The sequence below is a fragment of the Gopherus evgoodei genome, chromosome 4 (assembly GCF_007399415.2).
Source record: "Gopherus evgoodei ecotype Sinaloan lineage chromosome 4, rGopEvg1_v1.p, whole genome shotgun sequence".
Classification (NCBI taxonomy): domain Eukaryota; kingdom Metazoa; phylum Chordata; order Testudines; family Testudinidae; genus Gopherus; species Gopherus evgoodei.
In genome coordinates, this window is record NC_044325.1 from 113112817 (window position 1) to 113133574 (window position 20758).

The 20758-nt window shown below is 41.5% G+C and overlaps 1 protein-coding gene across 4 annotated transcripts in view; it reads left to right on the forward strand.

Annotated features, from left to right (window-relative positions):
• The window catches only part of MOB2 (MOB kinase activator 2), a 165676-nt gene that overhangs the window by 35274 nt on the left and 109644 nt on the right, over positions 1-20758 (forward strand). The window contains exon 1 of one of the 4 annotated variants that reach the window (XM_030560607.1): positions 16961-17010. The exons of the other annotated variants lie outside the window; for them this stretch is intronic. Within the exon in view, the coding sequence (XP_030416467.1) occupies positions 16976-17010 (35 nt within the window). The 5' untranslated portion in view covers positions 16961-16975. Of the gene's footprint in view, positions 1-16960; positions 17011-20758 lie in introns of those variants that run through there. 4 annotated transcript variants of the gene reach the window in all.

Consider the following 20758-nt stretch of genomic DNA (forward strand, 5'->3'; position numbering starts at 1 on the left):
ATTTTTCACCCCCCTGAGACAGCAAGTTAGAGCGCTATATCTGACTTAGATGACTTGAGATAACGCCACGTTTTGCAGCAATGCTGTGATCTTGTGACCAGAAAGGCGAAGTGCAGGCAATGTCTTACAGTCCAACACTGGTAAAAGTTTGCCAAGTCTCTGTCTCTGAGAGAGACCAGATGCATGACTGTAATTTTTCATAGCAGCTAAGTTGCAAGCAAAAGTAAGCATCAGAGACTGAATCTGCGTTAGGTATTTTTTTACTATCCTTTCTTTTTCTTTATGGTGGTTGCCTTGTTTTGTGTTTAAGGCAACAGGGTCAGACTTCAACAGCTCAGAAACATCTGAATTAACTTTCCCTTTTCTTTCAAAAAGGAGAATCAAGGCCACCTGAAAAGAAAAGAAAATGACAAGGGAAATCTGTTTTGCTTTTTAAAAAGGCTGCCATTATTCTTTAAATTCCAAATGTATTACATATTTTCCTTTTTCTGTAAGTTTTGATAAGGTTAAAATGATTTTTAACGGTGGTTGTTAAAATGGCAGTAAACCAGAGATAACTTTACACACAGTCCTAGACCACAATTAACTTTGGAATGTTGTAACAGTGAAAAAGGGTTTCACTGACATCTTATCCCTTATTGGGACTCCCTTATCAGAACACTAGCCCAAGAGCATAGCAAACAATGCCATTTGTTGGTCATAGGACACTTGTAGTAAGTTGTTTGAATGTGTCCACAAGCAAGCATGCTTTTTGCCTAATTCTCTCACAAGGAGTTCCTTCACTTGTTTACATAATTCTCTAGTTTAGGGTCTTACCTTCTCTGCCAGAATAAAAGAACTGAAGTGATTCAAGGCTGAGAATTTTCCTTTCCTTTTATTTTGAGGGAGAGATTTTGCTGCTAAGTTCTGTGGTTATGAAACATCACCTCATTTCTTCCTGATTTATGAGTGGTTGTGGGTGGGATTTTCTTATTTAAAACCAAATTTCTCATTGTGAAAATATAAAAATAGCATCTAACGTGATAAGATGCATCTCACTGGAACATAACATTTCAGTGAAGGAACTGAGGCGTTTACAAAACAGGAAGCTATTCTTTCTCTCGTCGCTTGCTTTTATTATTGCCCTTTACTATTGCCTTTGTACTTCTGGGCAGATGAGACAGAAGCTAGGAATTCGAGTTACAACCGCAACTGACACTGGCTTCCTCTGTGGCCTTGAGCTAGTCAGTCTCTCTCTCAGTATCTTCATCTGTTAAATGGGGATAACATCTACACCATAAAAGTCTTGCGAGAAATATTGTATTGTTCTTGTAAAGAATTCTGAAGCTATGAAGTGCTGTATGTGACTCCATATGTTGTCACTTACATATCAAGTAGGCATTAAATACTTTGAGTTAGGGTGACCAGACGTCCCAGTTTTATCGGGACTATCCCGATATTTTGCCCTCCAGCACACAGGTGGAGGGGGCTCGTGCCCTCTGCCCCAACTCCACCCTGGCCCCGCCCTGACTCCGCCGCTCCCTCCCCCATTGGATCCCTCCCCAAATCCCGGCCCTGGCCCTGCTCCCCCCCGCCCCATTCCCTCACTGCCCTATTGGATCCCTCCCCAAATCCTGCCCTGGCCCCACCTCCTCCCCAAGCATGCCGCATTCCTCCTCCCTGCCAGGATTGCGCGAATCAGCTGTATGTTGGCGCAAGCGCTGGAGGGATGGGGGAGAAGCAGGACGTGGCAGCCAGCTTGGAGAGGTGGAGGCAGAGTGAAGGCGAGCTGGTGCAGGGGGGATTGGGTTATGGAGCTGCCAGTGGGTGCTCAGCCTCCACCAATTTTTCCTATGCTCCAATGGCTCTTGTTGTGGGGTTTTTTTTGGTTGCTCCACAAGCAAACACCTCTCCCTCCTCCTCTCCGCCACGTTCTGATATTTTATATCTCTCATCTGGTCACCCTACCTTGAGTGTGGATAAAGGGGTGTGTGTGGGTGCGCACGCACACACGCAGCATCTGATATAAGGTCCAAATCCCTGATTGGGGCCTTTAAGCACCCCAGTGATTAAAGATTTTAATAAAAAGGAAGATCTGAGTGTAGTTGGCACCAGTACAGCATCTGTAGACAGACCTCGGCCAGTTATTTGCTTTCGCTTATAGATACAAACAGCTTTGATTGTTGAATTGTACTCATTGCTGTTCTAGATCAGTTTATGAGGACAGCTATTGTTAGATATTTGTCCTAACTGCTGCACCAGGGTTTGTAAACTGAATCCAGTGAAATTGTGGTGTATAATCTCTGCCCTTTGGCTGGTGATACAACTGCTGATACAACTGTTCATCAGAATCCTGTTGACCTTGCATTCAATATCCTGTATTCTTCACAACTTTTAAAGTAGTCTAAGAGTTAAAGTACATTTGTGTCCGTAGTTCCCTGATCAGCAGCAGTTGCTTGGTTCCCTCCCCCACCTGGTTTCATTCAGTCAGTATCACAGCTTTATTTAGTACTAGGACACCACAAAACTTGGTAATCAGAAGCAGTTTAATTTCAGAAGCTGCACTCTATTTGAGTTAATAATTCTGAAACTTCATATAGAAAAAGAATTTCTCACATCTGCTCTTCTCCCTTTATTATTTCTGACTTGTGATTTACTGTAAATGTGCCTAAGGACTGTAATGGAGCATATCTTACAAATCTGTGAATAGTTCTTGCCTAAATTTTTTAAATTCAGTTTGGCCTATCTGAGCCTTCTGCTGGCAGGGGCCGTTTGACTGAAATGCGAACTTGAGTCCAGTGAATGAGGCATACCATACAAGGAGTAAGGAGATGTATGCTCCATTTCTTTTTTGTGACCTTGGACACATCACTTAGCCTCTGTCTCGGTTTCCCAGTCTATAGAAAGGGGATAGTGATGCTTAGCTACCTTGGTAAAGTGCTTTTAAACCTATGGATTAAAAAAATACTATATTGCTTTTGGTCAAACCTGCAATGTGATTGATTCAGAAAAAAGCATTTTTTTATCCTGGTTTTTAATGCTGATTGTAATGATTAGGGGCCAACTGTCTAACACTCATATTTTTGGGTGACCACAGTAATCACTAAAATGGATCCAATAGTATACCGTATGTACTCATTCATAAGCTGAATTTTTTTAGTAAAAAAGGGAAGCACCAGAGAAGAGGGTGGGCTTATGAACAGGTATAGAGAGGGAGAGGTGGGAAACAGCCCCTCCCCCCAACAGAGGGAGCAAGGAGAGGAAGCAAAGCCAGAAGGGAAGAGACAGAGCCAGTGTCTCGCTTCTGGCCATGCTGCTCTCCCCTGAGCCTCCGAAGCAGCTACAGCCCCGGGGCTGGCAGGCTTCAGCCGTGCCACTTGGCCCAGCCCACCAGAGCAGGGTGCGGCTTGGCCCGGCTTGGTCTGCCAGAGCAAGATGCGACCGTGCCACCCAGCCTGGCCTGCCGGAGCAGCTCTAGCCAGGCCAGAGACATCCTCCCCTGGCTTTCCCCAGATAAGGTGAAAAGGGATGGGATGGGGAGAGTGGGGGGGTCTTGGGCTAGGGGTGGGTCATGTGGGGCATGGTCACAGGGGTTACTCCCCTGACTCCCAGCTTCTCCCTACCCAAAAATTTCCCCACCAGTTGCTGTCCTGGCCCATCAGGGTAAGCAGCTTGCGCACTGGGACACTTTGTTTACTTACATTTACCTCTGTGCCTGCAGATGCTTGAAGTAAACAAACCATCTCGGCCCGCCAGTAGCTTATCCCGGTGGCCCAGGAGCCAAAGTTTGCTGACCCCTGAATTATAGGGTCAGCTTACAAGCAGGTCATAAATTTTTTTCCATTTTTTACTTATCTATCTTGGGAGAGGGGGAGACGAGACGGTCAGCTTATAAACCAACCTGCTTATGATTGAATAGATACAGTACCTTTAGAGCTGTTTGTTTCAGCACAAAAGATGATTGCTGCTTATGAAAATGGCTTAATCCTCCTAGCTAACTTTTGCAGTCAAAATGCTACCACTATATGACTGGCTGATTTTTTTCTTTCTGTAAGGGAAACCTACGGTAGCTGTGGATAACCCCTTGGGAATCATGCAAACTAGAACGCTAAGGGCTTGCCTTTACTCAGGGATAACTAACATTCATTAGCTATCGCGCTGTAAAAACATAGTCGAGACAAGACACTCTGGTTTTTCTGTGATCCTGAGTCAGTTGACCCAGGCTCTGAGGCTCGGTGCCACGGGTGGTTCTTTGCAATGTAGACATATCCACAGAACCTTGTACTCACACAGTAGTGTACCTTTGCGTTCCGTGGACGCAGAGGAATAGGGGAAGAGAACTGAAAAGCAGCAGTCTCCGCATATGGCGTGATAATACATAGAATCTCTACAGGTTATGATTCACCTTTCTGCTGTTTAGTAGCACCGGAGAATGAAATTCTATTTGCATATTATGTTGCTTTAGAAGTGTGCTGAGCTACCGTGCTGCCTATTTACAGATGTTGGATGCCAGTTTTCTAAGGCCTGGGCTACACTGTGTGTGTGTGATTGATCTAATATACGCAACTTCAGCTATGAGAATAGCGTAGCTGAAGTCGACGTATCTTACATCGACTTAGAATTACTTCGCATCCTTGTGGCGTGGGATCGACGGAGCGCCTCCCCTGTTGACTTTGCTTCCGCCTCTCGCCAAGCTGGAGTTAGGAATTGACGGGACAGCGATCAGGGATTGATTTATTGTGTCTACACTACATGTGATAAATCAGTCCCCGATAGATTGATCGCTACCCATCGGATCGGTGGGTAGCGATCAGACATACCCTAAAACTGCTAAATCCAGGCCTCAGTCAGAGTAGTTGCTGCTCCTTATTCTTGCTTCCAAATCTTGTTAATCTCAGAACTGGTTCCATAACATTACTTTAAAAAATGTTACTTGTGTCTGCCAATCTTCCCATACCTGTGCCTGAAGAACACATACTCTGACACTTGGGTATGAATATGTGGGTGCACAAAGACATGGACTACTGCATTAATCAACTGAGCTATACATTTTGGGCCTCATGTTCCTTGTATGAGGCAGGAGGTTGTCACACAGCATTTTGCAATATCCATTAAGTAACAATAGGTAAACATTTAGAGGGTGAGTAGTGATATGAGCCCTAATGTGAAAAGACATCTTTTTCTTTGCACAAGCGACTGCCATGAACATGACTGCCAATATTCACCCAGTTCAGAAACTTACTTTAGTTCCCTGCTGGAAAAAGCTCCACAACTAAATCAATATATGTGCATCAGACAAGCTGTCCTATGCAGTTTGCACTTTGGTTCTGAGCATACAAAATCCTTTTTGAGTCACCTTCGCTATAATGGCTGGAGGACTGAACAGTTCCTAAGGGCACTGTTCTAATGAACATTGTATTGCATTTGCCCATTTCAACATTTCTATTTTCAGGTGTTGGTTTGTGTTTAAATACAGTTTGCTGTCACTGAATAAACACCGATATTGAATAAAACTGAGCAGCTAAATACAGTGCAGTGACACCACTATTGAAGAATACATCATGGGGAGCAGCCAAAAAAGTGAATACCAGCCCCCTAATGTGTAATGTTGGGGCTGCTGAATAACCACCGCTGACTGAAAACGCAGCAGGTGGCACATTTATAGAACCACGCAACAAAATTCAACACTAAAATCCAAATTTATAATGGAATGGACAAATGAGACAGTTAGCTCAGTGCATAACCACAGATTGAGCACTGTTGTTCAAAATACATGTAGTGCAAAAACCAGTCTGGTCTCACATACAATGGGGTAGTGAAGTAGCACATGGCTGCCCCACATAGAATGTTGTGAGGGGTGCAGGAGATAACTATTGTAAAGTGTATTCAAAGAATATATTTAAACTTTGCAGATGCTTAAACTTTTTCTTAAAAGAAACAGAGATCATATGGTTAGGAGTTCATTGCAGGCAACACTTACTTTTTCCCTACTTTTGTTCTCAACAGTTTTATACAGATTCAGGGCACAGGCCGCCTTCTCTTGAAAAGACTCGCTCAGGAATTGATTCCTGCCCCATAGACTCTCAACTGCAGTGTCCAGCCATTTCTCTTGTGCCTAGATTCAAGATTTTATTTGGAACTATTTCAACACAAGTATGTGTAGTAAAATATAGGATTCTCTCTTGGATTTTTTTATATCAATCCAGACACTTGGGTTATAGTTCCTTTCCAGTGTAGATTAAGATAGAACACAAAGCCTTCTGATTGCATCGTAGTCGGTAAGGGATTAGCAGTTTTTCAGTCTTCTCACTGAAGCTTGAGAAGATCTCAAAAAGAAAAATAATCAGGAAGGAAAAATATATCTCCTTTCTTAATAGCTACTTAACCTGGGCAAACTCTAAATTACTTGGTGCAATACATACCATTGCTGTTTGGGTTCTTTATCTGTATGCATTTCCCTCTTAAATTCTTGTTTTCAACAAGACTGACTGAAACTGTTTAGTTTCTCCAACAGAGTAATAGGAGTAACCTTACAGAAGCTTGTGATGCTATTTTGAACATGTTTCATAGCACTTGAACAAAATCTGCTGCAGCGGACCAGAGATTCTGGGGAAGATGTGAACCTCTTTTTAACATAGAGCTACAGACGTAGTAAGAGAAACTCCACATTGCATGCTTCCTGAGGTAGGGGGTAACAATTGGGATTTTGTCTAAAGATGAGGAAAAAGTATCAAATAGTTCAAAACATCATGGTTTAGAGGAAAAGGATAAACCAAACTTCGGTTATCTAGAGCCTTATGTTGCAGCCTGTAACTTACCTGACTCTTGTCCTCAATATAGAGGAATGGTCTCTAGGGACTAAAAATCCTAGGATGTGTTGCTTCACAAATTCCTTCAGGTCAAGTTAAAACAGGCTGGGTTCCTAATTTTTATGGGCTGCGTGCTTATATTAGTGAGGGCAAATTAAATTGGTTCCTTTTTATGCTAAATAGGCGAAGTCAGAGCAATCCTCAGATGAACAATGCATGTGTGTGCTTAATTCAGAATGATCACTTTCTCCTAGTGGATTTGTTATCCTGTTCTACCCTATTTTCATACCATAATTCTGAGGAGTCTTTTTCTTTTGCCCCGCTCCTTGAAATCAAGCTACTTATATTCCCTTGTTTATAGCCTAGAGGTCTGAGCAAAGCTGCCATTTTCACTGCTTTGGCTGTGTTTGTGGTTGAGGGGCTGGAAGAAATGGATACAATATCCGGTCGATACAGTATCCAGTCGTCTTGAACAAGCATGTGGATTCTGTGGTCCACCAAGTCTTTGTCACTTACTGCTGTGCCTTGTAGGAATCTTTGGTCTGTTTTTTAATGAATGTTCAATTGCTTAGGTTGATATATCCTAGTGGAAATTCTGTAAATGGTGGATTTCAGAAACAGAACATAAATATACATAAAATCTAAGTGGTAGTGTGTTGCGCTACTGTGTATGGTGCAGTGACAATCAGCATAAATGGATAGCTTTGGCCACAGACTTCCCCTGCATGTGCAATAGCATACGCCATCAAGGAAGTGTCGTAGCAGACTTAATATTTCTCAGCTGGAGAAACCAAGCTTATGGGTGCTGGAGTTAAAGGGTGATAAAGTGGGTGATGCTGCCAAGCAGAAAGACATTGTTACAGTAACAAAGAATGTGGTGACCCTTTAGGCTTACAGATACCTGTGCTGAAACTCTTGTGCATATGAAGGGAAGAAAATGGATAGATTTATGTTTAGCAGTTCTGTCTCATCCTCATTGTGCTGACATGGACTTTCTGCTATTTTCAGAGGACACACATGGCTACATGTCTTTTATGAAGCTCTGCTTGTATTCTTTAGTCTTTAAGAATTCTTTACTTTTTAGCTGAGATCCTGAATTCAGTATTGATGTAATTAAAGCAGTTCTGATAGTATCAGAAATATGCAGTTGAAGATCTGTACTAAAACATTTTGGGTGCAATAATTGTTTTGTTTTGTGTTTGGAAATAACCATCAAGCAAAGTAATCCAAATAACCACTCTCGTATGGTAACCAGGCGGGTTTAGGTTACGTGTCCAAAATGGTAATACAGGCAGCACTGATGAGGATACTAAGGTAAGGTGAGAACAAAAGGAATTCACACAATTATAAAGTGTCGTTTTAATCAGTCTAGTTACTATGTTGATACACTTATATGGGCCTACAGTGAAAGTGTCTTTGAAACTACATCATGTGCTATATATAGCTATGTTGTACTCCTTTTATAGATAGAACAGAGACGATGAAGTCCTCTTTCACTGTGGCTTCATCAGGAGGAATCGTAGGTGAAACTTACTTTAAAGGGAGATTCTCTAGTATTGGGATGAAAGTTCTTCTCATCTATACATAGCTCTGTTGGAATCCGTACTTTTGGATCCTTATTTTCCTTAGCAACTATGGCCCAAGGATGAGTTTTGTATTTTCAGATAAAAGGTTGCTTGGAAGATGCAATGTTCTTTCCCTAGAGACCATGTTATTTTTAAAAGAACAGATGCAATGAAAAGAGGTCCAGGTGTGCAATTTTGTGTAGGGTATGTCTAGCTCCTTATGTTTTCTATATATTTTAGGTATTTATGCTGTCATCCATCACCATAGTATTTGAGCACCTGTATATAAAATAAATAACAATGGTGAAATTCCCAGTGGACTTAATGAAGTCTCTGGTACCTCCACTGTTTCAGGGTCAAAATTGTGCTTGGGGTAGGCTGTTTCATTTTTCTTTGGTTGCTGGGGGCGGGAGGAGGGAGGGGGAGGAGAAGGTTGATAGGGGTTTGGGAATAAAATGGGTGTTTTTAAATTGTGAGTACATGGATGGAGTTGCAGCTCTTTAGTGTATCGTAAAAATTTCCCTAGTAAGATATGGGGAGGTCCATTCATGTACTATGCAAGCTGACCCATTGCTTTCTGAAGCAGATGTCAGAATGTTCAGCTAGTGAAGTGTTGTAATTATCTTGAACATTCTAGGTTTTTATAACGAACTCACAAAGCCACAAAATGTTTCTTTCTAGGAAGGATAGGTTTCCTCCTTTCTGAGAAGTCTTGCATGAAATGAAATTTCCTTGGGCACGAGGGATAGTATAACTCCCAAATAATGGAGGAATACTAAAGCGGTAGCAGCAGCATTTTTAGGGACCAGTTCCATCAGATGCTGAGCACTTCTGGCTCCTATTGACACCAATAGATATTGAGGGTGCATAGCACTGCAGAGGATCAGGCCTTTATTTTCTCCACAATCAGCCACAGGCTCTTTTTCCACTGGTAGAACTCTTGTACAATCATAGTTGAAGACTGAAACTAAGCAATGGATTCTATCACTCTAGCTAGCATGACACAACCTGTTCTTTCCAGGAAGCTGACTTCATGTCTCATCATTCATGCAGCTGGGAGAGCAGGCAAAAGGCTCCCTCTGCAGCCAGCTAGTTGCCAGTGCTTCTATGGAATCAGCTCAGTATGATGTGATTGGAGTGTTTTGGATGATTTCTAGGGAATCAGCCTGCAGCTATAGAAACTTGCTGAAGTGCACAGAATGTTTTTACTTTGAATTTGAAGATTTTTTGCTGGCTACTGCCAGCTGGAGATCTTGGGCTGAGATTCAGGCTTCTCAAGTTCCAGGCTAGCAGAAGCCAAATACACTTCCAAAGTGACATGCTTCTCTGTTTGGAAAATGTTGTGCTTACATCTCACTTACAAAATCAAAGACTTAATGTTCAGCAAACCCAAGCCTTACGCTCCCTAGCATCCCCAGCAGATAGATCATTCTGCAAATGTCATTTTGTGCTGTTGAGAATGGAACGTTCTACTTTCCGGCACTATGTAGGGTTGTTCAGCACTTCAGGTACCTAACATTTCAGACCATTAAGAACACTTTAAAAACTAAAACTTAAGTTATTAATTAAAATGTAGAAATATGTGTTTAGGTTTCTCGTATAATAAAATGATGGATGACTAATCACAAACAATCCCAAACTACTGGATTGTCATAGAGCCCACTCTTATCAATTTAAGAGATTCCTACAGTCATATTTTATAGTGACGCCTTCAGGTATCTTCAAACAATGGTGACATTGTGTTGCAATACTAAGACTAATCCATATGAGTTGGGAACAGAATTTCAGCCATAACTCCTGAATTTACATATTTTTGTGAGTTCAAATTAGATTCAGTATCAAACTGTTAAATAACTATTCCCCTGCACTGAGACCTTGAATGAATGCTAAAGACTGCTTGCACTCCCTCCTGTGGTAGGGCATTGGTCTCCAGTCCACCCCCCTTGTGGTCTGTCATGGCCCTGCAGGCATATTGCACTCCACACCAGTTGGATCTTCTCAGACAATTACCCAGAACAAATTAGTTTAATGGTAACCTCTCTTTGTGGGATCCGGTTGATTCACTCATTCTACTGAGGGGAACTCAGTTACTGAGCTGCTCAAGTTCATGCCTACTCTGGGTCCATGTAAGAGTCCTGGTCAGTTTCCTCTCCTGTTGAAGAGATCCCAGCCATTCTCTCAGAGCTGGGTTGGACTTCCCTCTCCTCAAGATAGGAATGTCCTCGCTCTCTTTCTTGAAGCTGAAGTTGTCCTTTAGAGCAGATGTAGAGTCTCTCACAGCTTTTTCTACAGATGGCTCTTTTCCCTGCCAGCCTTTCCAAACTCAGGCTGGGAGAGTTCAGCAGGCAGACCTTCATCTGCTGCTGTCTTCTCCTTGATCACTCAGAGCCCTGCAAGAGCCTTCTTTCTTCCTGCAGTGTCTGTAGGCATCTGCTCTGTCTGCTGAAGGAGGAAACATTTATGCTGTCTCCTTCTCCCAGCCCATATCTGATCGGCAAGGTGAGCGGGGAGCCCTGCCCCAACTTCTTTGAAAGACTCCAAGTGTATCAGACCACCTCAAACTCTTAAAGGGCCATGCCGCATGACAGGGAGGACTGATCAGTAGGCAGTAATACCCTTAGGAGCCAGGCTACCGTGTCACAACTCCCAACTAGAAGATACTTCAGTGGTTGTTAAAACTCTATCTCTGGGGTCAGAGGAAATGAGTAACTTCCAGCTTTTTGAAGAATTATGTGTGTTTACCTAAACTTTTTCTGCTGTGAGTTTTGTTAAGGCAGGCTGTGAGTATCTCCTTTATAGGAAGATACTGTAGCAGAACACTGAACCAAGGTCTCCTACTTGGATGTAGGAAGAAGTTAAGTAGTTGGATCTTGTTTGTTTTAACAATAAATGTCAGTGAGGTTATTGCTTAGCACCTTCGTAGTGTCTTTATATCTTGAAAGTACTTTTTAATGAACATTTACAGACTTTGCTTCATTTCCTCATAAAAATTGAGGCAAAAATATGTGACTTTCCAAATTTGCATTCGGAGTTATCCTTGAAAGTTCACTGCTTGGATATCATGGTAGTAAGTGCCCTAAAATACCTAAAAGTGAGGCAAGGACTTGCATGAAGAAACTTCTTTATAATGCAAGTATGATATAAGTATGATAAAACCTGTAAAATTTATTAAATTCCATTCTGTTCAGAAGATTAAAGTTGCCCCAGGGAGCTTACATGATTGAAAGTTTCTATGAGCATGGAAAATGCAGCCTTGTATTTGCACTGGTAAGGTGTGTGTAAAATTGTTGAGAGCATTTCAATTTTCAAGTGTTTCTGGTTTTCGAGAAATGTAGTTCTTATTACTCCTGAATATCTGTACCCATTGTGAAATCTCTTTGCTTTGCTAAGTGGGAAGATGAGAGCTCTAGGTCTGATATGGTTAAAGGAAAATGGCATCAATTTTATTTGTACAATGGAATCGAGTTTTCACTATTATTCATAAGAACTTTTAGAATGTAGTGCGGAGCAAGACTTGAGCTGGGTATTTTCAATTCTGGAGAGCTTGCTAAAGATCACTTTCAGTAGAGCTGCGTGTATTTTGTGACATGGGTGTGTAGGTGAAAGCGTGCGAAGTATTCACTTCGCCAGCAGTGCCTAATGACTGACTGTAGAGGTAGTAGGAAGACTCTAATTTTATTGTGAAACTTTTTTTTTATTTTATTTTTAAAATACATGTATTTGAGTAGTTTATAAATCTTTTAAATGTTGATCAAAGCTGGGTAGTGACCTTTGATCAAGTACGTAAATAGGCTGTTTGCAGATTTATTTTTTTAAGAATGGATAGTAAATTGACCTGTGCATAACTAATACAAAAAATTGTTACTATTGGCACAAATCACACCTGAAGAAGAGTTCCGTGTAGCTTGGAAACTTTTTTCTCTTTTACCAACTGAAGCTGATCCAAGAAAATATATTTGTTACACCCTGACACCCCAATATTCAGCACTGTCATGTAATTAGGATATGTCTTATACAAAGTATGCCCTGGGAGATGTGGTTCTAAAAGTCTCTTGATCTGCTAGACAGTAATATCTTGGATTGTATGTGATATAATTATATGTGAAATTATGAAGTTTTGGCTATGTATGTGTTGCTGAAACATGTCCTGAGGTTGATAACACTCACAAGCAGCCCTTCAGGTACAACAGTAAAAAGGCCAAACAATGTTAATGGCATATTGCGGAAATGCATGCAAGCAGAAGAATTAACCCAGGAACTGTGTACAGTAGAAACCTCTCAGAGATAATAGTACACAATAGGAATGGTTTGACCCAGATTGCAGTGAAAAAGCTTTCCAGCAAGTGGGAAGAAGAAATTAAAAGGGGAAATTGACATTCTGGGGGCACCTCACTCCTCCCTACAACAACACATCTGGAAACACCTGAGGGACAAGGACTGAACTGTGGGAAAGGGAAATGATGATGGTCCCAGGCTAAAAGGATCTTCAGCTTGTGTATGAAAACCTGGGAAAGCCAAGGCAACTTGTACCTTAAGAATCTGCCAGACTGTTTATCACTCAGGGTGAGAATTTGTGTTAAGCTCAGTTTGCGGTTTTTGTTTGTTTACTAAATCAGGGGTAGGCAACCTATGGCATGTGTACCGAAGGCAGCACACGAGATGATTTTCAGTAGTACTTACGCTGCCTGGGTCCTGGTCACTGGTCCGGGGGACCCTGCATTTTAGTTTAATTTTAAATGAATTTTAATTTTAAAAACCTTATTTAATTTACATACAACAGTTTAGATATATATTATAGACTTATAGAAAGGGACCTTCTAAAAACATTAAAATGTATTACTGGCGCGTGAAACCTTAAATTAGAGTGAATAAATGAAGACTCGGCGTACCACTTCTGAAAGGTTGCTGACCCCTGTACTAAAGTAATCTACTTTGTTCTGTTTGCTATCCCTTATTATAACTTAAAATTTACCCTTTGTAGTTAATAAACTTGTTTCTTGTTTATTTCAGAACCCAGTTTGTGCAATTCATATGGGGGAGGGGGAGAGGTGTGCATATCTCTCTCCACAATGAGGGAGTGGGCGATTTTTTTTTATGAGCTTGCGCGGTACAGACAATATACCCTTAGGTCTGCACTCCAGGGGCGGTGGGCACCTGAGTGCTGGGGAAGGTCCCTTAAACTGAGTCTTCCCAGAGCTGACCTCAGTGTCTGTGTCTGTCTTTCTGCAGCTGGGTTTGGCCCTGCCTTTGTGTGTGCTAGAGGAGGCTTAAGAGCCTGGCTCAGCAAGACAGGCTAACGGGGGCCCAGGCTGGCAGAACAGGCGGGCTCAGTGGTATTTCAGTACATCAGGTGGCACCTTAATGGGGAGCAACCCATCACACTTTTATCTCACCCACCTTCTCTCAAATATTTTGGGATAAACACTGCAAATAGCCGCCAGTGCAGGCAAGGTTGATTTCCAATTTCTATTCTAGCTCATTTTAGTTACTCATAACTTCCTTTTGGGAAATTTCTCTTGGAGTACAAGTTTTCATTGCTTATTATAATACCAAAGGTTGAAGTTTTTCCTTGTGGTGGTCCCCTCCTTTTAATTCTATTGTTTTGAATTATGATCTTGCTATGAGGGAGGGGAAAAGACTTTTCCCCCAATTTCTGCTAAGAAACTTTCGGTCTTGGATAATTTAATTTTAACTATGAGAATTTCTTGACTTTTGAGTACGTGGTCTCTCAACCTCGATACTGTATTAACTTTAGTTCATGGCACTTAGAGACAAATCAGTTTAAAAAAAAATCACACTTTTACAAGAAGCTTTCACGTATTTATATAAGTAATAGTTAACATTACTGTAACTGAAAGATTAGAGGAGAGGAAGTATGTCATTTTGTTTACTTTCTGCATTTGACAGTGATTCCTGTATAGACTTTTCCCCTGTTTGGAATCATCTTTAACAAAGCAACACAAAAAGAAAAAATTTAAAATAGATAACTAGGCAGATGTGGGTGGCAAAACTACAGAACATTAGTAATGAGGATTCTGGCATGGGTTATTATCTGAAACTGCATTAATCTCTTTCACAACAAAATTGATAAGAATCCCAAATGGATGGTGTTGCTTTAATACATTGTTCCTTTAGGTATTTCATTCATTGCTGTCCAAAAGAACTGCTGAAGGCTCAATCACACTGACCCTACATGACTTGTATCTGATCCTTTTGGGTTTGTGTGTGCACCTGTTCTTTGTGCTTCCTTTGTGTCCACCTGTTCCCACATCATATACTTAGATTATCATATGTGGGGCAGGAACCATCTTTTTACGCCTAGCACAATGGGACACTGATCTTTGAGGCATCTAGGTGCGACTGTGTTATAAAGTTCTAGGTAAAAACTTTTGATGCACTACTGCAGTATATAAGTTTGTAGTTTTCATACCCATAAGCTTCAGTATTCCCACAGGGAAAGAGAGCCGCTAAGACTTACTACACACACGGGATTACAGCAAAAAGGGGACATGCTATACCCACTTAATTTTTCTACACTGAAGAGGGTATAGCTGTCACAGCAGTAGTTTTTACATGAATGCTTTGTTCACTAGAGGGCAGCACTGGTCCAATTATCTTTCAAATATGAAGAAATGCAATAGTTTAAGTAGAGCCCTGTGAAACTTTTTGTTTTAATAACTTTTTTTTTTTTGGGGGGGGGGGGGGAGATTCATTTTACATTTTATCCATGTTGTTCACGGTATTGGTGGTGGGGAGGTCAGTTCCTGCCCCCAGGAGGGTGGGGTGCCTTGGAGGTTGGGGGGGATGTGTTGCAAAGCAAGCCTGCCCCACACTCATCCTGCAGCAGCAACTCCTGTGCTGTGGGCTTGGGCCTGCTCCCTGCTCCAGGTTTTGTTCCCGACTCATGGGGTTGCAGCATTACTCAGATTTGGCCTGGCTGCCCCTCTGTCATGATGACAGAAAGGTGGCTGGGCCAAATTTGAGTGAGTGGAGTTGTGACCCTGAGTGCCAGATCATAACGCCTGGATTGGGGAGCTGGGTCCAGCCCCACAGCACAGTCATAGCTGCAGAGTGAGTTACTCTTTTTTTTTATTTAGTTTTGTATGTTTTGTATTTGTGAAAAACACAGCGTAGTAGCTAAAAGCAGTGCGTATGGAAGAAAACCTACTGCAGGCCAGTAAGTTTAGACATTCTAGCAAGAACAGAACGTAACTTTATAAACATTTTCTTTAAATGTCATTTTAAGATTTTGTTTTAATAAGTAGCCTAAGGAAGGGTTGTGAAGGCTGTCGGAATTCTCAAGTAAGATTGGGGCTGGTCTAGTATTACAAGACAAATAGATTTTAATAAGTATTTTTGTGCCATTCTCAGGCCTTTAAAGTTAGGGCTGCCATATTTTCAGGCAGCTGTGCAGAGGCAGTTTACAGATGTCTGTGGTTTCACATCCTTTCACCTCTGAATAGAGTGGGTATTGAGCCCAGTAGCTACCTGCTTAATGCTGTGCAGCCACTGGAAGCAATGTGCTTGTTACACTCATGCTTCCCAGACCTAGTGTGTATAATCACAGCTGCTTGGTGCTAGAGTAAACACAAATATTGACTCCAGGAGCATAATGTATTTGTAGCTATGGGTGAACAGGTTCTAATGCTGACTCTAGTGAATATGCCATTGGAACAGCAGACAGACATTTGGGCACCTGGTAGATTGCACGAAGAAATTTCCCTGACTCTTCACAGTAAGAGAGCTGTCCTTGGAATCTTTTCAGATGATTCTTTTTTGCCATTCGTGCCTTCCACAAGGTGGCACTATACAGATCTTCTTCAAGCAAAGATCTTCCTAAATTGAACAAGCTTAGAGAGAGATGGATGGGAATTCCCTGAAATCTCATCAAAGCAAAAGCAAGCTTGGATTGACTATATTAGTACTTTCTAAATGTAAGGGAATGGGGCTTAGAAAACTGTCAGAAGGATATAGTAAATATTTTTAACTTCAATCGTGTATCAATCCCTTGGGATCCATGACCTAACCTGAGGTTTTGGAAAAGTGTAAAATAGACCATTTATCTGTTATTCTAGGTACTCTATTGCCACCTTTGCCTTGAGCATTGCAGATAACTGTTTTCTCTCTTTGCTCACTGAGAGACTTTGAATGCTTTTCAGGAAGGAAGAGGGCAAGGTACAGAGAGGAGTTTGCTAAATAGTCTTTCTGATGGGAACAGTGTGCTTTCTTGGAACAGGCTGTCCTGAAATATGAGCCTGTAATTTTAGTACCCACTAGGAAACTTACTGATAATAGCTAGCTCTGATAGAGAAAAGAAAGGCAAGCTGCACCTTCCCCTTTCTTGAGCAGCTCTCTTGTATGGATGAAATCAGGGAAGGTATCTTTTACTAGAAGATAATCCTTCTCCCAGTTCCCCTCTCCTGCTAGAAGTTCTGTCTTGCTGAAACCTGGAAAAGTGATCTTTCAAGCCCTATTCCATTTACCAGATCTTGAGGATCCACAAACTGCTGCACCTCCCATATCCTTTTCCTTGAGGCTTTAGCACAACAGAGTCTGAAATATTATCCTGACTTTTTTCCACCTTCTTCATACTGGAAAATCCCTGCTGTTAAATTTGTTGGAATGGAATTCATCATATGCTCATCCTGCCGGGGTTGGTAAGAGGATTCTTTATATTCACTAGCTACTGCAGACATGTATGGGCATGTATTGAAGCTCCCTATGCAGGCAAAAACTTGGAAGGGAGTTTGCGCAAAACTGTATGGTGGTGGTGTCGCAGCAGAAGGGAAAGAACAGCAGTCAGCATAATGCTTAGCCAGTGTGTTTCCTTTCTAAGTTTCCTGCCTCAAACTAGCTTTTTCTTGTGGTAATAAGTGCTAGTGGCATTATTGTAACCAACAATTTTGCCATCTGTATGAGATAATAGTTTCCATCTCTTAAATGCTCTGATGTAAGAGATCCGCAGTCAACAAGACTCGCTTCTGTGCCATCCACTGGTGAGGTTCTAGGTGGCAGTCAACATTCCTTTGTCAAAAAAGAGAATTAAATAGCATTGCCTTTGGAATCTGTCTTGTCACTTACTAAGTGGCTGAAGGAGTCCAAGGACTGGTCTATGCTTAAAATTTAAATCAGCATAGCGACATCATAAGAACGGCCATACTAAGTTGGACCAAAGGTCCATCTAGCCTGGTATCCTGTCTTCTGACAGTGGCCAATGTCAAATGCCCCAGAGGGAACGAATAGAACAGGTAATCATCAAGTGATCCATTCCCTGTCACCCAGTCCCAGCTTCTGACAAACAGAGGCTAGGGACCCTATCCCTGCTCATCCTTGCTGATAGTCATTGATGGACCTATCCTGCATGAATTTATCTAGTTCTTTTTTGAATCCTGTTTATAGTTGTCAAAATTTCTTCCCCCACTTTCAACTTTAGGGTACAAAAAGTGGGGACCTGCCTGAACACTTTTAAGCTTAATTACTAACTTAAATCTGATATGCTGCCACCAGCCAGAAGTCTGTGTCTGGCACACTTCTGTTCCCCCAAAACCTTCCCTGGGGAACACAAATCCCAACCCCTGGGGTCTTAAAACAAGGAGAAATTAACCATCCCCCACCTTTTTTGCCCCAGGCTCGCCCCTCCCTGGGTTGCCTTGAGAGGCTTACACAGATCCAAACTCCTTGGATCTTAAAACAAAGAGGAATTAACCATCCCCTTCCTTTTCCCCTCACCAATCCCTAGTGAGTTTAGACTCAATCCCTTGGATTCTAAAACAAGGAAAAAATCAATCAGGTTCTTAAAAAGAAAGCTTTTAATTAAAGAAAGAAAAGGTAAAAATTATCTCTGTAAAATCAGGATGGAAAATGCTTTACAGGGTACTCAGATTCATATAGACTAGAGGGACCCCCTACCCCCGCCAACCTGAGATTCAAAGTTACAGCAAACAGAGGTAAAAATCCTTCCAGCAAAAACACATTTACAAGTTAAGAAAACAAACATAAGTCTAATCCGCCTTGCCTGGCTATTACTTACTATTTTGAAACATGAGAGACTGATTCAGAAAGATTGGAGAACCCCTGGAATGATGTCCCATTCCTCTCAGTCCTGAGAGCGAACAATGAACCAAACAAAAAGCACAAACAAAGACTTCCCTCCACCAAGATTTGAAAGTATCTTGTCCCCCTATTGGTCCTCTGGTCAGGTGTCAGCCAGGTTTACTGAGCTTCTTAACCCTTTACAGGTAAAAGAGACATTAACCCTTAACCATCTGTTTATGACAATAGTCTTGGTCTTTACAACATCCTCTGGCAACAAAGAGTTCCATAGGTTGACTGTGCGTTGTGTGAACAAATACTTTCTTTTGTTTGTTTTTAAACCTGCTGCCCATTAATTGAATTGGGTAACCTCTAGTTCTTGTGTTATGAGGAGTAAATAACACTCATGTCATGATTTTATAGACCTCTAGCATATTCCCCCTAGTCGTCTCTTTTCCAAGCTGAAAAGTCCCATCGTCTTATTTTCTCCTCACATGGAAGCTGTTCTGTATCCCCTTATTATTTTAGTTGCTCTTTTCTGGACCTTTTCCAGACACCTGGAATTTTTGGAATTTTTTTCCAAACACCTAATGGCTAGAGACTAAATGCATCAGCCAAAGGCTGATATGAAATTGTAGGGGTGGGGAAGGAGAACATCCAGGTCACAAGCTAAATTCCTCATCATGCTGTACTCTGCTGGATTCCTACCAGGTTGCTGTCTATGAACCCTGCCTAGGCACTCCAACTTTCATGTTACTGTAGTTTCTAGTTAGTAGGTAACTGATGCATTTAAAGCCCCACTCCCTATGGCTGTAGAAAGGGAGAAGGTGATCCCTCCAGGTAATGGTGGGGAAGTTCATTTTGTCTGCCTGTGTTCTAATAACTCTGTAGCTAGAGCAATTCATTCACTAGGATTGTCAATCTGGCTCACTTTGCCTATGCTTCATTAACTGTCTATTTCAACTGAGGTTGGTATTGTGATAACTGGTTTTAATCTTCCCGTAACTTTTCATATACTGGTATGAGGGAACTATAATTCCTGGGCCAGATCCTCAGCTGATGTAAATTAATACAGCTCAGTAACAAACATCCACAGTGTATGGAGATGTAAATGTGGACTGAAATCATCCATGGTGGGGCTACACCTTCAAACAGTTGAAGAAAAAATGGCAACAAAGAGGAAAAACAGGAACCTCAAAGTGATTTACCAAGGACAGGGAGTATAATGTGGACACTTCATAGGAGGCAGTGATGTCCTTGCTGAGGAAGTTGTTTTTGTACTATCTTTGGGAGGTGGGTTGAATATGACGTTTGAAGTTGGTATTGCCCTCACAATCAAAATGATCATGGGTTATAGCTGAAAGAGGAGGTATTTGAGAACCGATCCATCTCTGACTCCCCAAATGGATCAGAGAGAAGATTGCTTTCTAGATATATAAGGTGGTGTTTCATTCACTGTAGTTAAAAGTAAGGGATGCCTATTTCAGTGAGCCTTGCAAAGTATCAGAATAAACGTGTATATTCATTTTCTTTTATGTTTAATCTGTTTTTTGTTTCTGATTTCTTAATGAAATCTTGTTTTTAATTATATCACACTGTCTGGGAATGTCATGCCAACCATTGCATAGAGAGCAAAGGAGCCAAAATGAAGGGAGAGTGTCTAAAGCGTGCCTCACTGAGAGTTCTTGGTCCAAATAACACAGAAGGGAATCTTCTCTCGTAAGGTGTCTATTGCAGTGCTGTTTGATACAGGAAATGCCTAATGACTACAGATGGCAACAGAGTTCAAGGAGCAAAAGATGACCGCTATCCACATTTTAAAATCTTTTTAAAGCCTATATTGTAGCTCTTCAGGGCCACCCTTTTAGATACGCTGGATGTCATTCCTCCCCTTGTGCAGCCACTGCTAACTGAGCTCCAGAGTTCACTCAACACTTGCTTTGTTAAAAGGTGAATTGTATTCCTTTAACAAGTGAGAACAAGACTCATAACACTGCAATACATACATTTCCTTTTGTATATTATCTTCTGTTAATTTATCTGAGAAAATAGCACTTAACTCCTCATCTTCTCTGCAACAAAAAGGGAGATGAAGAGCCCCATCTTGGACTTGAAATATTGCATGTACTTGTTCTGTAACTTCCTTTGAAATGCATAATTTTTCTTACTCCACTTAAAATTGAGAAATTTTTCCTTCTTGGACAGGCTCTAGCCCTGGCTTGTCTTTCTTTTCAAGGGCTTTTTCTGGGATTCTACAACTTCATTCTTTGTAATGTGCCTGCATGCCAGAGATGAGGATTTTCCTGCCCAAGGAGTACATTAAGATCTTCCCTGTTACTCCACATTCTGAATGGAGAGCAGGCTCTGGTCTAA